At 36.1% G+C, this 17387-nt stretch overlaps 1 protein-coding gene across 5 annotated transcripts in view; it reads right to left on the minus strand.

Moving 5' to 3' along the window:
• Window positions 1-17387, minus strand: part of BIRC6 (baculoviral IAP repeat containing 6) — a 175555-nt gene that overhangs the window by 123837 nt on the left and 34331 nt on the right. For all 5 annotated transcript variants that reach the window (XM_050972011.1, XM_050972008.1, XM_050972010.1 and 2 more), the window contains exons 11-20: window positions 15468-15617; window positions 12014-12239; window positions 7667-7827; window positions 4722-4853; window positions 3361-3492; window positions 2958-3136; window positions 2324-2454; window positions 1340-1501; window positions 1093-1224; window positions 722-819 (exon numbers count right to left, since the gene is read on the minus strand). In XM_050972011.1, coding sequence (XP_050827968.1) covers window positions 722-819; window positions 1093-1224; window positions 1340-1501; window positions 2324-2454; window positions 2958-3136; window positions 3361-3492; window positions 4722-4853; window positions 7667-7827; window positions 12014-12239; window positions 15468-15617 — 1503 coding nt within the window. The remainder of the gene's footprint in view (window positions 1-721; window positions 820-1092; window positions 1225-1339; window positions 1502-2323; window positions 2455-2957; window positions 3137-3360; window positions 3493-4721; window positions 4854-7666; window positions 7828-12013; window positions 12240-15467; window positions 15618-17387) is intronic.

Raw genomic sequence — 17387 nt, forward strand, 5'->3', positions numbered from 1 at the left:
TTCTGTACAAAAACACAAATCTCAGCTTCCTCCTTCTCCTTCCCTGCCTGTGCATTCCATACGCCCTGTAGCACTGTGTTATGTGTTTTGACCTGGGTGGTAGTACAACAAGCCTTTTGGAATGCAAACCAATTTCTCTGTAAGACTCATTGGTGATGCCAAGCTAGAAACAATTCAACAATATCCTAGTGTGAAAAGCAGGCCTCGCCACCCAAAATACAAGGGTGAAGTCATCTTGTCATTCCATCTGGCACTCCAGATGCTTCAACAAGGTGCTAAGAGACCATTACACTGCAATATAGGTAAGAAAGAAATTTAATTTAGTTAAAATTTCCTTGTAGTGCAGAAGAATCAGAAGTGGATTGCTAGTTGGACATCATTTGGATGGCCAAGTTTCCTGGCTATCTCCTAATTTTAAAAGATAACAGACCACCCTGTTACTTATGTCAACAGAATCTGTTGTTGCTAAACACCTTTCAGAATTTTTAGAAAAGTTACTTAAGTTCTTCAAAAATGTCAGCCTTCACTTTAAGTTTAAGTGAGTTTATTTGCTTAAAATTTCACCAACTGCAAATGTTTACTTCATGACCAGACCACTCCAAGGAGCATTTTGTACTAACTGAACAATTACCTCATACTAATTTCACAAGAGAGTCCAACACAACTCGACAAACAACAAATGCACCGTGTATGTTTATGACAAGAAACACTGCATACGTACCGCCTGTGGCAGCAGCAGGCAAAAGAGGCATATTGTCAAGTAAAGCTTTTAGAAGAACTGATCCAAACCCTTGCTGACTCGGGTCACACCTGCCATTGCTACAAAAAAACACAGACACTTTAACATTTAAGAAAGTAAGAATGAGGGATGAAGTCTCCTCCAGGAGATGAAGCTGAAAGACTGGTGTTCTTTGCAGTCACACCCTAAACACATATTTCCTGAGCAGAACATCTACCAGGTTTTGCTGCTTTATGAATTCAACGTCAAACAGCAACAAACAAAATATTCAGTTCAGAATGCATGCAAATCCCCAAAATACATGTAAAACAGAAATAAACAAAAATAAATAAATGCAAATAATTAGCACTGACCTGATGCACAGTGCAAGGAATCGTGCACATTTGTGAGCTATGCTCCGCCCAGCTTCAAAGAAGCAAACACGTATAATATCAGAGACACATTTACGTGTTTTAGAAAGCAAACTGTCGTTTCCTTCCTTTGAGCTGTGAAAACAAGTTGCATACTTTAGAGAATTACACAAACCTAATTTTTTTTTTTTTTTAGCCAAACTGATACTGAGAAACAGCCATGATAATCTGAACATAATTCCTCCCTTACCTGCCAGGGCCATTTGAATACACTCCGGCCAGCCAACAAAGTGTGTCGAGTACAAGACTCTGAGCATGTTCTGTAGTCAGACCATCCTCTGTCTTCTTGCAAAGAGTGGTGAGCAGCTTCTCATGGAACTCTGAAAACTGTAACATGGCACACCGCTGAACTCTGGGGAGGAGGGGAAGGAAAGAAAACCACAATTAACCAATACGGCCATTCTCAGCTTTGTATTCTGTCTTAGGAGCAGCAAAAAAAGAGAATTCTAGATGAAAGTAAAAGTAGTACACAAGCATATGCAATACCTTCTGTGCATACATTCCCAGTCATCCTGCTTTGTGCTCACAGAACTTCCTACTTTACAATACATCTAGCAAACTCCTATGAAGTTTTCCCCCCCATTAGCTTGTCTAGCAACTTCTAAACCTAAACAAACTTTCACCATCTACAAAACTCTTATCAACTGTTTGCACATACCTCTTTGCAGCCTCGTTGACCTCTTTAAGCCCATTACAGTCAGTGCCACCACTGCAGGGTGGCAGCTGGTAATACACTTTAAATACTGTATTACCTTCACCTAGGTCTGCAGTACCAAACCAAAGACTTCAACCACTTTTTTGTTAGCTAAATTTGATTCTAAAATTTTTGACAAATAATATAAATTCTTCTGTACAAAACAAGGCAATGTGGAAATAGAAAGGGAAGATGCTTCTTTTAAAAAACATTTGTTTTAAAACTTATTTACCTTTGCCTTTTGAAGTCAGGCAAAAAAACCTCACTCAACATAAAATTTCATGCATAGTGTTATTCTACCACAACTTTCACAGCATAGTGCCCTCTTACTTGCAATTTACAGAATTTTCCAAACAAAATAAGCTTATGAAATACCAACTTAAAACAGCATCTTGACCTGAGCTATTTCAAGACCTAAGCTTTTGATAAGAAGCATAACTAAAGCTAGTATTTTTTTAGAATTAAAAAACACCTACTAACCTTTCCTTTGAAATTGAAGTTTTTTTAAATCTTCGAATTGTTACAGAGACTTCTTGCAGTAAGTCACAGCCTCGCAGATTATCTGATTTTCTTGAAGAAGTAGTAGCTTCAATTTTGCTAGATGGCTTTTCCTTTTATTTTTGGGAAAAATAACATTCATAAATCACATTGGTTCTGATCTATTTTTATACCTTGTTCAGTGAAAAGTAAGCAGTTTGCTAAAATCTCTCAGCTTGAGCATTATACCAAAATAAACCACTTTTATTCACTAATTGCTTTAATACAGAACAATACACACGCACACACACACACACACACACACACACACACACATCTTCACAGAAGGATAAGATCTATCAACAACTGAAAATACTCAAGGGAACACAAGTTTCAAAAACAAGTGTTCAGAATGTGAAAGTGGCAGAACAGATCTTTGCAATTCAATCTGCACAGAAGAAACAACTTAGAAATGTTGAACTCTAATTCTAGAAGGTGTCAACACAGTGTCACCTCTTTAGAAAGTAGATTTTAATGGATCTTAATTCTGCTAACAGCTGCTTAGTTTTCAGCAGACATGAATCATACCAAGTCTACAACTACCAAACAAAATGTATCTTCCTTGCATATTCATTACCTTGCCTGCTGCAACTTTTGCCAACAATGAAGCAAGTGAATGGCCCTTGTTTGTCTGAGGTTTTAGAGGAGGTATTCTAACCACTGGTCTAATGCCACCATTGCAGATTTCTTCTGTTCCTCTGTCATTCACTGCTTTGACATGAATTAAAAATGAACGGTACTTGCCACCAGCCATGCCTAAAAGTAGAGAAGAAAAAAGGAGGAGGGAGAATTTGCACAGTTTAAACAGATTGCAAATTGTAAATAGAACAGATCAACCATGTTAATTACAGTAGTTTACCATCGGTTTGAAACAGAAACTCAATGTAAAGATAAATAACAAACCTATGTTTGACTACAGAAGTACAAGATGCACTTCAGTCTCACAGGCTTCATGCAAACAGCATAATAAACTGCTTTACCTTTAACAAGCTTTGGACTTGTTAGTGTCAACATTCCAGCATGTCCTGACAGATCAAGTCCAGTAGCCAGCCATACTGGACCACAAAGTATATCTTCCTTGTGTTCCTCCAGAAATGGACACAATCTAAGACCTTAGAAAAACATAAGTAATATGGATCTGAATTAGTCATAATTAAGCCATAAAATCTGATCATTTTCATGGATTAAAAATGCACCATGTCAAACTCAGATCACTAAGTACATATACCTTTTGACAAAAAAAGACCTGAAGTTCACTTTTAGACATTGTCCAGTGAAATCAATTAAGGCAAACAACAATTTTAAAACCATTTTCAGTCAGATGATATTGATTAATATATATGTTGACTGGCTTATAAAAGCCACAAAATACACAACTGATTAAATAATGAACCAATATATACAGAGCCACAATCCTTACTGGGTCATTACTGAAGCAGAACAACACTGTTTAAAAACAAACCAAAACAAATAATAAATTTAAAACAAGGATTTGTTCTTCTATAGGATATACAAATTACTGAGATCATCTTCACTCATCTGCTGTTCCTTTCTCAGCATCAAACACCTCCTTTCAGCACTTTTATCACCCCTTTGATCCTTCCCTTCATTCTTTCTAATCCCTCCTTCCTGGAGTCATAGGATCATAGAATAGTTTGGGTTGGAAAGGACCTTGACAGTCATGCTCTAGATAAGGCTGATTACATGAGAGAAACACAGGTGTAAAGTAAGATTGTTGAAAGGACCAAGAAAAAGAACCATCACTCTAGAACTGAGTCGCTCCAACTGTCAAATTTTAGTCTGCAGCTCTCCTCACTAAGACCCACACAATCCTTTCACAGTCTAAGATATTTTGTGGAAGAGTGCTAGTTAACAACAAGGTTATAAAAACAGGCACAGTGTGACGTGGCCAAGTTATGAATTCTTTATGTTCTGTTCCTTATTGGTTTACTGCAGTAATGTCTACAAAAGCCAGGTATGCAAAGAAAAATTATACTAAAACTAGCCAAAGAAACAAAGTAAAATACTGCTGAAACAGGCTAGCAATTAAATTAGAAAGGTGCCATATCAATCTACTTGATTTCTAAACTCAAATAAACATTAATCTGCTTCTAAGCACCAAGCCTCTCCAGTAGTTTAGGATATTTCTAGTGCATTTGTATTAAACATTTAACTCCTCAGCAAACAGATAAGAGAGAAAAATAACTTTGAAGACAGCTGAGAAATTAGTCTATTTTAATGTCTGGGAAATTTTTGCAGAGGAATTCAAAAGTATCATTTGAAACAAGTAAAAAGCAAGGTCCTATTTTAAGTGAAGTATAACAAGATCAATAAAACTTACATTGTGGTTCCTCTACATCCATATACTGCATTTCCTCACTGAATTCCGCCAGTCCTGGTTTTCCATTTCTCTCCACTTCTATATTATGAGCTGGAGATAAAGGAAATGCGATCTGTCTATCTACTGCTGCTTCTGGAAATAAAAATATTTGCATGATTTCAAACACTGCTTAAGGCTCAGGAAAAACAGAAGAGGTAGTTTTCATAGCAAAATTATCAACTTTCTGCCCACAGCAATATTTTTAATACAAACCCACAAGTATACAAGGACAAATTTTTCATATGGATTGAAGTTGCAGCAAACAGTTAAAAAAAATAGTATTTCTGAATGACCTGTAAAGAACCTGTTTTAAAACTGCCCAAATGCTCTTCCCCTATTAATCAACTGCAGATTATGACTAAGCAATTAGATTCCAGTACTGAAAGTCCGGTAATTTAAACATAAAATAACTGGATTGCTCCTGCTGAACATCAAACATTATTTTGGTAATAGTTAAACACAGCCCTTTTTCCAATTAAATGGATCACATGAATTATAAATGAAGAGGACATGGAGGCAAATTAACAAGAAGCATATATAGTGAATTAACTGCCAGACCAAAACCATTAATTCCCAACCAGAAGAATTATGCCTCTGGCCTTCCCATTACTACACACTACATATTTAACTGTTTCCAGGGCTCCTGTCATACAAAAGAATGACTGAATAAATTCTGCTCTGCACATCTTCCCTACATCTCATTATCTTACAATTTTAGTTCCTTTCTCTCCCCCTCTGGAAGGAGAGAAGTTGGAGGGGGAGTTAATCGAATTTCAGTCTGAGGTTTTTATACATTTGTAAGAGCCAAACAATGTTGAATATTCCTTCTCCTTTGGTTAAGATCTATCACAGATATAAATTACCTAGCTTTGTCTTCCCTTATAATGAAATCATTAGTGTCCTATTATTTTATTCAAGAGTGCAAAGAAAAAAGGCAAATGTCACTAAAGTCCTTTTCCAAAACTCAAGAAATTGAAAAAGGTAAGGAAACAACTGCAATGCAGTTACAGTTGGAGAAGATGTTGGTTAGCTGTGGATCTCCAATCCTATGAACAAAAAAGAAAAAAGACTTTGCCAAGGCTGCCTTGCAGGTGCTCTCACATTCCCCAGACCTTTCCAAACTGCCTGACCCCCATTTGATGCCTTTTCTACCTTGTAATACAAAAAAGCAAATTCCAGTATATTACATGCAAGAAAGTGAAATGTCATTTTCTGAAGACATTTCAGAAGAAATGAAGAAATGAAGAGCTCTGTCATGTCTTCTGATCAGTATGCTCTGCTGAAAAGCATTCACAGAGAGCTCTGGCAATTTAGTTCATAGCTAAATCAAATGTCTCCAAGGAATTACCAACTCATGGAACTGTTTGTTCAGAAGTGTTTAAAACTGAAGCATTAAGGAAAAGAGTTTAGCTTTTCTTCTATTGTTTTGTTACATAGGTGAAGATTCTCAGATTAATTCTGACATCCAGATCTACAAATGGACTGAAATCATGCTGAAAACAAAGGTTCCATTCAGGAGAGAACCATGGACAATCTGTTCTAGTTTTTTCTTTGATAGAACAATTTTTTTCTCCATGTTAAAATTCAGGTTTTACAGCAAGGATTAACAAAAATGAAGAAACTGAGAGAGCATCTGCTGACTGCTGTCCTGCAGTCACAGCCAGCACTTCTGTTAAACCTAAATCATCTCAAGCCCTAAAAGAGTACATGTTCCTCAAACTATATTACTATGCTAGAATATTTTGTTCTTGGGTTTACAACCAGTTTACAGTATTTTAGAGAGCATCTCCAGCACACATATTTGTTGTTAAACACTGGGGGATGCTACACAGTGAAGTTTTATGAAAACATGTTAATGATCTTTGAAATGCCTATATTTCTTTTTGAAATTTACTGTTACTCTTATGTTTAAGTGGAATGGTCTTTCTTAGCAATTGAAAAAAATAGAAAAAGGAGGGAAAAGGGGCTTTTATGATCATGCTTGCTGCTCTTCTCAACACAATTTATATCCAGCAAGCAATTTAATAATATCTGACAGCAAGATTTCTCTGAAATAGTCAGTTCCCAAAAGCTTTTGAAAAGGAGGTGGCCAGATAAAGATAAGCAATTGTGCCTCAATAAAAGGAGGTGCAGTATGTAATACCTTCCACGCCTAGCAGACAAGGCAGCAGGACATGAAACAAATGCTCTCACCACAGGAAAATCCCAGTGGAGGCACTTCCACATCAAAGAACTGACTTTTCAATTTATGCTACCCCCTCACAGGTTCCCTGAGAGCTAATAAGATGCAGAGTCCAGTTAGGAGTCTTCCCAAGGCAAGAACGTTCCTAACTTTGGTCTACTCTGTCAAAGCTGCAAGAATAAAAGGTGAAATAATACTGTAGCTTTCACATAGCTTAGTCAATGAGCCAAATGATGAGAGAATTCCCAAGGAAGCCATGGGATTTTTCACTTGTATCAAGAAAAGCCTTGCTATTTTCTCACTGGCAAATAATCTCCTTCTGTGACTTGGAATAATTTAGTATATTTTTTTTTACTACATAGAGACCTTAAATGAACACCGTTTGCTTCATCAGTCAATCTCTAGGATGATTTATAATTGACAACTTATTTTTAATGATTGTAGGATTAATGCAGTATAGAATTATAATTCAGTTCAGTCTTTTTGAACTATGTACTTTTATTTGCATAAATGTCAAGATTTTGAAACTGTTTACCCAGTTTGTCTCCCCAATTTACATTCAAGCATGGTAACTGAAAAGAGCCCATGATACCGGGAAACAGAATAAATCAGTACAAGTTAAATACTTACAAAATTACAAGAAATTTTTCTGATGCACATCACAGAGAATAATGAGTTTGAGAAAAGAAATAATGTTTTGAAAGATATCCTAGTTTTTTCTTACCATTGACTTTCCCTAAGCCTGGAGCTTTATTTTTCAGTAAAGTCACTTGAATCTGGGGAATGTTTGTGATGTTTGAATTCAAAACAAATTTGAAGTCCACATGTCCAACCATACAGGCTTTTGGTAGAACTAGTTCAAAGACATGCTCATCCCAGCTGTTGCTGTCAGGAAAAAAGAAGACAATGACCTAGTGTACAGAGAAAATTCCCATCACACAGTTCATTCTGCATCTATGCACATTCTCTTTAAAAAGAAGAAAAACTTATTTTGCATTAGTTGACATCCATAGGAATTTCTGAAGAAGTCTTTCAAACTTTAAAACTTTCAAGATAACCACATTAATTTTGTGAAGAAGATGTTAAAATGCCAATTGATATGACAGGGAGAAGCAATGTTCACATTAAAGCAGAAGTGGAAAGATTCCCTATTACCTTTATCACAGTACAGTTTCCATATTATTGTAAACACCAGTTACTTATTTCCATGAAAAATAAAGTACAGGGAAAAAAGACCAAACAGAACACTAAAAGAAAATCTATCAATTAGTGAAGTGTATGAAAGCACAATCAGACCTTGTAATCTCTTTCAAGTTGCCCTTATCCATTGTTTAACACTTAGTGTCAGTTTCCAGTGGTACAAAATCAACATACAGGAGACTCAAAATACTATTTCCAAATTATTTTTAAAGCACATTTGATAATTCACACAGGATGAAAAGTGCTTCTTGCCAGGTGCACACTCAGAAGCCTGTGCTCTGCAAAAGGGTGCAGCTTTCTTTTCTTATGTCACATTTTTGTTTTGAAGACAAGTTTGGTTTACACTGAAAGTATAAACTTGAGACAAGTACTCCTCAATGATCCATTCCATAGTTTGATACACTTTTTGGGATTGCAAAAAATAGTTCAAACAGCAATGAAAATAAAACTAATTATGTGTCAATTGTCCTGTTTGTGTACATTTTTAAAACTAACAGAACTTCTTGATCTCCTTAATTTAGCAGTAAATATTTTTTTATAATGTAACTTTGATATACTTATTTAGCTGTATAACTGAGAACACTAAAAAACTGAGTATGCTGCTATAAATATTTTTGAGACATCTTTCTAACATCTAATTCACAAATAGGTATTTTAACTTCAATAGCATGCTACACACAGAAAACCATTTCAAAATAGATTAAGGAATGGTGCAAATGTATTTATTTCTTTATGGTAATATCCCTGATGGCCAGATCTCCTTCAGGCACATGTAATACAACTTAAGAGATTTCAGGTACAAGTAATGAAATGGCACGCCAGCTTTCCAGAGCTAGCAGCATAGAAAAGCAGAAATTTTGGTAGGAAAGATGGACAGAAGCAAGAGAATTTGTGGTTATAATTCAAGAAGAAACAGTGAAGAATTTTCAGCTAACTGTACAAAGAACACAGGTAAATAACATATAATGAAAATGCATCCCACTGCTCTGGGGGGGAAAAACCCTAAAACCTCTGTTAGCAACTCTAACACTAAATATTTAGAATCACTCATGCCTTTCCTCTAGCTTGGAGAACACATAATCCAATTCTGCCAAACAGAGAGAGGTTTGGGGGTGGTTTTTCATGTCACGCAAAGCAAGGACTAAGTAAGACACTCAAAGGAGCCAGACTTTGGAAACAAAGTAATATTCTACTCATCCAATTTTAGTCAAGAATCTGGTACAAGCCCAGAAATTAATAATAAACCACTTTGTCTGCAGCAATCTTTTGTAGTCTATGCACTGCATACAATGCACACAGCCATTGTGAATTACAACTGTTATTTGTCTACCCCAGAAATATATTTTTGACAGAATTGAGCAGCAGATGCTCAATAGGCATATATGGAATAAAGAATCTCCCTGAAGGTCTCACATTAATCCAGCAGTTAGGAGATCTTATACCTCTGATAATAAACTTCACAATCTAATTCTGTCATTAGTTAAAAAACTCCCCTTTAATTTTTTCTTTTAATATCTCGTAGGTTGCTTTAAGTACATCCTTTATTGATGTGCAAAGTTTCAAAGTAGCAAACAAATTAATTTACTTCCCTATTATTTTCTCATATATTAGCATTATCTATCCTAAATAGATAACCCAATGCAAAGTCTTTCAGGAACTCTTCTACCTTTGAAATACTTCTAAACCTATAGCATCTTTCTAAAGAAAAACATACAATTCATACTTGTGTTCTAAGCACCAATATACCATCATTCTCAACTACAAGAGATTTTCCAACACACTTTTTCCTTTTCTAGAACATCTCACCGTCTGACCTTCTACTACAACTGAACATCACTATCTAGCTCTTCCTTCTTTCATATATTTTCAAATAAGTCTCCGCAAGATGAATACATGCTACATAAATTTGAGATAAAGCCAGGAAACTCAGATGTCACTGTTTTATCCATTCATATTAGGAATTCATGTACCTCTATTTTAAAAGAATGAACCTCATTTAACATTTCAGTTACATTACACCTGAGGGGACAATGGTATTTAGATAATTCGCAAGGTAAATCAGACTCTGCTTTTCTTTTTTCTTTGTGCACAGTCTTTTTAAAATAACAAATTAGGATTGTAATATAATGCCATTTTCTAAAATACAGTTATAGGATTATCTCTTTCTATCTATTTGAGAAACAAAAGAATTACCATATCAAATTGCATTACTCATCCATCTAACACTGTAACCCCACATCGTGATAGGTATCAGTATGAGGCACTCAAAAAGGAGATAAAAGGAACCTTATATTAAAGACCAAAAAAATAACCCAGAAATCAATCACTTATTCTTCCCAGATAACTTTTACTTAAGAGCTAACATGGCTTTCAATCTTAAGACTCTACCCTAAGAACAAAGGGACTGTAATTTAATAATTTTAATCATGAGTCATATAGTAGCTGCCAAAGACTTCCAGTACTAAACCAAAACTTCTAACTTTTCCTCTTTACAACCCTGTTTTATTTAGCAGCAAGCATAATTCTTTTCCTCTAATGAAACAATATTCACAAGCTAATTTTCCACCTATCCCATTCCAATTAACAGCTATCACCTTCACTGCTTGCTTCCTTGTAACTTCATATTGATAGCTTTTTACTTTTCAACAGTTGCTGAACACATTTCAATAATCAATTGTTTTAACTGGAAGTTATTTTTCAAGGAACCACCTCCCTTCCACTTGCTACATACAGAATATTTGACTTACACAATGCAAATCCACGAGATACATAAAGGCTTTAAAGCATTGCAAGTTTTCAACCGTAGCTTATGAATATTTATTTAAAGCAAGTCCAACTCCTGTTCTGTGTCAGCCCTGGAAACACCTCCATCTATTACATGTTTTCCCACCTGGAATGCTTCATGCTACCTTTCAGCTGTTTATATGACATGCTTTTTTTGCTCCACAGATGACCTCTAGCTTCCCTAGCACCCTTTGGCCATTTCATTACATTATTTTCACTCTATGGCTATTTCAAGTCTACGTGACAATCCAAATGTTACACATCAGTGCAACAGATGTGTAGCAGTCTGACCTAAAAACCCTGTACTATCTTATGCACACCTCTTAATAAAACAATTTCTATCTATATTGTGTTTCTCCAAGCATTCTTCACAAAAAAACCCATGCAAAGCTACTTCAGGTAGGTTTTAAGTAATCCTTCAAGGAGACTGCAACACTGCTGTAGTCATATTTAGGGAGCACAGAGGAATTCCAAGTTCTCATGTCATGTGTGAAAAACTAAGTCCTGCTACACATCCCAAGTTGGTGCAGCTCATTTCAATGAAAATACTGCCTAAACTTTAACACTACTAGGGCTTTGGAGAGGCTTAAATGTTTCATATATAAAGATTTAACTTGAACAGACATAAAATGAGATTCTACCTTAGTATTTTAAAGAAAATTACAGTATTATTTAATTTAGGACAACTAATTAGTCACACTGGCATCTGCAGTTTGCATTTTCTGATTAAATAATGTACTAAAAATGTGTGTATACATAAGAAGGGTGAATCAGACTTTTACAGAAACTATCAAGAATATCTCTAATTCTGGCAAATATGCTTGTCTATTTATGTAATGTAATGACCACATTTGGCAAATAAAACTCCACCAATTCAAAACCTGACTTTTCAATTTGTTTCAAGGTCCACTAAAATGCCTCTGGCAATCTCACCAGCACCTATAATGCAAACTGCCAAATGGGGATTATCATCTTTGCAAACACGCGTTCTTAAACTTGCACACTAGTTAAAAACAATTTAATTGCATGAAATTTGTGGTTAGTTAAGCAATGCACACAATTCCTCACGCACTGTTCCCCTCCGTACCTGTCTGTCTGTAGCTTCCAAGTCCGAGTGTGCTGAGCTGCATCCCCGTGGTGCTGCTGGTGCAGATGCTGAGGGTGCCGCCTTTGCTGCTGCTCCTGCTGGACTTCCACCCAACAGGGAGGGACAGTGGCTGAAAACCGTGGTGTCAAGGTCTCAAAACGGGTCAGTTCCACCAGGGATGTTAGTGTATCAAGGGAGAATGGCTGGTCCACCAAAAGATCAACTCCTGAATAATTACAGCACATACATTCATTACTACATAGATATTTTTTCAGAACATCCTACTAATATAGTTTGAAATACATCAGAACTGCTATAGGCAAAATGAACTACAAGTCATATGAAGGTTTTTCAGTTAAAAAAGAATAATAATAAACCCCCCAACCCCCCAAAGCACCACCCTAAACAAACAACAACAAAAAACAACTACAGAAAATCCTAACACAAGCAACCAAACATCCCAGCCTTGAAGCTTGTATCCTTTGAAGGGAGTTCACTCAGAATAAATTTTCTAAATACTGAGAGCTCTGAGCATGCCGTCTGGAATTCAGCCAGAGGCATCAGGAATAAGTAATTAGCCAGCTATACTTTGAAGATGTAAAGCTGATTAAACATTTTTTTTAACATCCCTACTGACTTGGATAAAAAAAATTATTTCATGAAAACAGACATAAAGAATTACTGTGCATTTTTATCACTGTCTAAAACATTACTTTAGCCTCTGACTACCAATATTGACTTGTTTTATGGTGGACTCTGAAAACATTGTAGTTTTAATAGGTACTCCCAATTCACCTTAAAAGAGGGGTAAGTGAAAAACAAACATGATTTATGTTATGCACTTAAAAAATGCTGGGCCTTGACAATTATTTTGTCTTCTTGTCTTTATATTTAGGCCTTGTACCAAGGAAACAAGGGTATTTATGGAACTACTGAAAACAAAAATATCCCAGGAAGTCAAACCCTTAAAGGAACCACAAGAGAAACCAAAAATTCATAATCAGATTTCCTCAGACATAGAAAACCTCCAACCAACCCAAAAAACCCAAACCAAAAACAGACAAAAAACCCCCAAACCAAAACAAGAAAACCCCAAACAAAACCCAACCAACCAATCAAAGAACTCCTACCAACCAAACTTGGGGGAAAAAAAAGACATGCACAATGTATATTTTCTAGTATTTTGAGCATTTTCTCTTAAAAATGTGCTTTGAAGAAAAATCTTTTACTTGTAAAGAAATCATGCTTTTCAAAAGGAGAAATTTTGCTACCTGACTACTACTGTCACCACTCAGGGTGAGGAGATAATAATACACTACACAAATACCACCCTCGCTGCAAAGCCTGAACCTAGAGAGCATCTTGAAAAACAATCCAGGTTGACTTGGAAATGAGATGCTTGGACAGGTAATAAATTCACTCTCATTGCAACTATAATAATTTCTACTTTTCCATTTCAGAGGCAGGAAAATGCCAAAGAAATTAGAAATGCTTTAGAAATTGAATTTCAATAATACAGCAAAGACCTTCACTTTTTTAACTGCCAAATGTGAACCTCATTAGCTGGATGACACTGCAATGAGAAGTGAGATCATTGCTCAAACTGTACAACAAGCCTATCTTTGAGCAGACTGGATTTTTCTGCTTCATTCTCCTTCCTCCTCCAACAGAAACAAATCCAAATTCAGAGTACTCACAGCAACCACATACAACTGAAAAATTAAGGACTTAACTTTCCACTCCTGTCAATTAGAGTTGGCTTCTTTTAAAAATTACAAGACTTTTATTATATTCTAACAAAGTGTTATAACAAGACAAAGTTCTAACACCAAACTTGAAAACAGGCTTAAACTAGTCAGGAAGACTAATATTCTTTTTTAACTCACATTGAAAAAAGGCATTATTTTAGATTACTTCACCACAAAAAAACCTCTGTTCCTTAAAAGGAAACACTAATCTAAGATAGCTATAAGATTAACTTATTTTCTCTTAAAACAATAAAATTTAATATGCATCTAAGTTGCAAATTCCAGCTAGAAAAATAAATGCAAAAAACACATTCTAGACTGTAAACAATGGAGAAAAATAAATGCACAAAGACCAGAATATAAAGGAACAATGCATGAGTAGAAGCTTCTGCTTCTTGCAGGACTTCATTTCCCCAAATAGAAGCCTTTCTCTTGAGCTGTGTCTCTGTTTGAAAAACATGCTAAGACAGAAGTGGAAGAAAACCCTTTTTCTGTTTTTGAGTATGTAACACCAAAAGAGAAGCAACACTGATATTATAAATCAAAGGCTGATCACGATCCACACAAGTACTGACAATCTCAGTACTGAAGAGGTCTACACAGCCCTAACAATCATTCTCAGATACTGTATTATTGACTTTAGTATCCTCAAGAGTTCTGCAGTCATTTGGTTTCAACAACTCCCACCCAGACCCCTTCAGCACTGGCTTCTTATGACTATTAAGCTTCTCTCAGAGCTTTTAGTGACTCAGTTTGATGCCACAGAAAAATAGTACTCAGTTTATCTGATCATTCCTGTGTACCTAACAACTCTTTGGAAACCACTACAGAACAAAATCAAGCAATACTACAATGTCTAAATTATATGACCACTTAAAGGATGACCTGCAGCTTTTGGACAACCTAAAGACACAGCTACTTTGAAGTCTGTATATAAATAAATCAATTTCTTATTCCAATAAGTCATATTCAAGGCTATACTGAAGGCTGGATGGGAACTAGATAAAAAAAAAAAGTCCTTTTATAGTACTGGGAGAAGTTAAACAGTAATGATCAACAGTATTTGACTCATTAGGATAGTGAGAGTTACCATTTGCTTGGAAGTCACTTATCTCTGCTGATAAGCTACTATACAGGGAATGCATCCATTGAAGAACATCCTTGACATCTATAGTCTTTTTTGCTTTAATTGCCATTAGCAAAAGAAGGGTACAGAAGAAAGCGATAGACTTTTCCCCCCTCCTCTATGTACAACACTTTACTTTCTAGTGATGTTCAAACTTCAGGAATGGCTTCTCTGGTAATAAAGAGGAGCAGCAGGAGAAATTCAGACCCCAAAGCAACTGCTGTAATGCTGCTTACAAATAAACTTACAACAAAAAGCATGTCTTCCTTCTTTTGACTCACTCTTGAGGAATAAAATCAGGGTCACACAAATACAGTCTGCCGTGCTTAAAATCACACTTAAGAGACTGGAAAATGTCAAAGTGTTTTATTTTGGTTTTTTTTTTTTTTTTAATCAGGAACTGCTGAAGTGTTATGCTTGTACACACCCAGTGACAGACATACAGCAACTACAGAACTCTAACTTTGGGCAGCAAAAAAATTACCAAGCAGTATGCTATTAAATAATTGCAAGTCATGTTCAGATGCAGCTTTCAAAAATGACAAAAGTATTTTGATTCATGTACAAATATGTAATTTACCTGTAATGCCTGGACTAGAAGGGTTGGATAAGGGCTTGGTGCCTTCTGATGACTGGTCTACACTTTTGGTAAGGGATCCATCTACAAGTATATCAGCTTCATCGATGTCATCACAGGTGCCTCCAATCTGAAGGAAATGAAGTTCTCCACCTAAAATCATCACAGACAACAAAAGAAGAAAGTTTGGACAGGCATCCAGCTAAATTCAACTCACAAGACAGGTTTGCACTTAAACTGCTATGCAATTATGACTATTTATGCAGAACCTGAAAGCAGTGAAATTGTACAGGAATACTTATTTTGCTTTACTACTACTCCTTTTTTTCAGGGAAATGCAAAACAGAACTAGAGAAATACTGTATCCAAGTAAAAACTATATGAGGGGATGGGTTTTAAAAGGCAATTAACAAAGCAAACCTCAAAAGAAACCAAAAATGGTTATGACACTTCCCATAATCCAAATTATGCTTATAACAGAAAATAATCTACCATTATTATTATTAACTAATCTACCATGTCAAGTGAAGGCCTACACTACCTCATCTGTACAGAGTGCCTAAACTTCCTTTTAAATTTCAATATCTGAAAATGAAACTAACTAACTAAGGAGTTTTCCACATTATTTCATCAAACGTAGAATTAAAACACTGATCAAGTCAACAGACAAAAGAGTAAAGTCCAAAATTTTCACTGGACACAATGTATTGATGGAAGTTTGAAATCATTCAAGGAGGTTGCCCATTATTCACCACTTCAGATAGACATAGATCAATTCTGTCATTTATATAGAACCAAAGGGTGCCAAGATCCTCAGGTCCAACCATTACCTGTGAAGTCCAACACTAAACCATGTCTTTAAAAGCCACATCTGCACATCTTTTAAATACCTCCAGGGAGAGAGACTCCACCACTGCCCTGAGCAGCCTGTTCCAATGTTTGGCAACCCTTTCTATGAAAACAGTTTTCCTAATATCAAACCTCTCCTTGTGCAGCTTCAGGCCATTTCCTCAAATCCTGTCACTTGTTATTTTGGAGAAGAGGCCAACCCACACCTCACTACAATCTTCTCTTGGGTAGTTATCCAGAACCATAAGGTTATCCATGAGCCTCCTTTTTTCCAGACTTATCAACCCCAGCTCCCTCAGATGCTCCTCACTCCTCCTTCAACTTGTGCTCTAAGTCACTGAGAAAGAATGTTTAACTTTACATAATGCTGGGGGAGGGGGCGTGGGTGAGAAGAGCTGTAACCAGTTCCAGAAGTTACAAGAAGTCAAATTAGTAGGATTCAAATCAAGAGGCAAATCCAAGCATAGGCCTTAATGTGATTTTTCTGAAAATTATCTGACTGACCTTCAGCATCTAACATTATGACAAACCCGGTTATACAAAATATCCAGGTAATTTGAAACAAAAAACCTGAGAATAAAAATGTAATAAAACCCCAAGATAAAAGCAGGTACATGTCCAGTACTGTCAGGGGTGAGGGGAGTGAAATAGAGTGATAGAGAGGCACAGGGAGAGTGTGAGGCACAGAGAAAAGATGTGAGGCACAGAGGGAACTCACACAGTTTTGGGGTTTTTTTGAGATCTCACTAAGAAAGGCCTGACAACAAATGGCTTTATAACTCAGTCTTTTGTGAAGACAGAAAAACAAATTGCTCAAATGACCAAAATGGTCAGAACAACTTATGGACAGGATCAGTGCATCGTGCTGTGGGAAAATCTATCCCAGGTCTAGGTAATGTACAAAAGTAGTATTCTTGGGATCTGAAGAGATGGGAGATTTTCTCACTGTATTTATTTATCTTTTCATTCTATTTTCTCAAAACAGCTATTCCTTTAAGCCATTTCTTGGTGGGTCTTATCTAACTGAGATCCATTAAGAAGCCTGTACCTCCCCTCTCTGTCTCAAACCACAGA

This window comes from Serinus canaria, chromosome 3 (genome assembly GCF_022539315.1).
Source record: "Serinus canaria isolate serCan28SL12 chromosome 3, serCan2020, whole genome shotgun sequence".
Lineage (NCBI taxonomy): Eukaryota > Metazoa > Chordata > Aves > Passeriformes > Fringillidae > Serinus > Serinus canaria.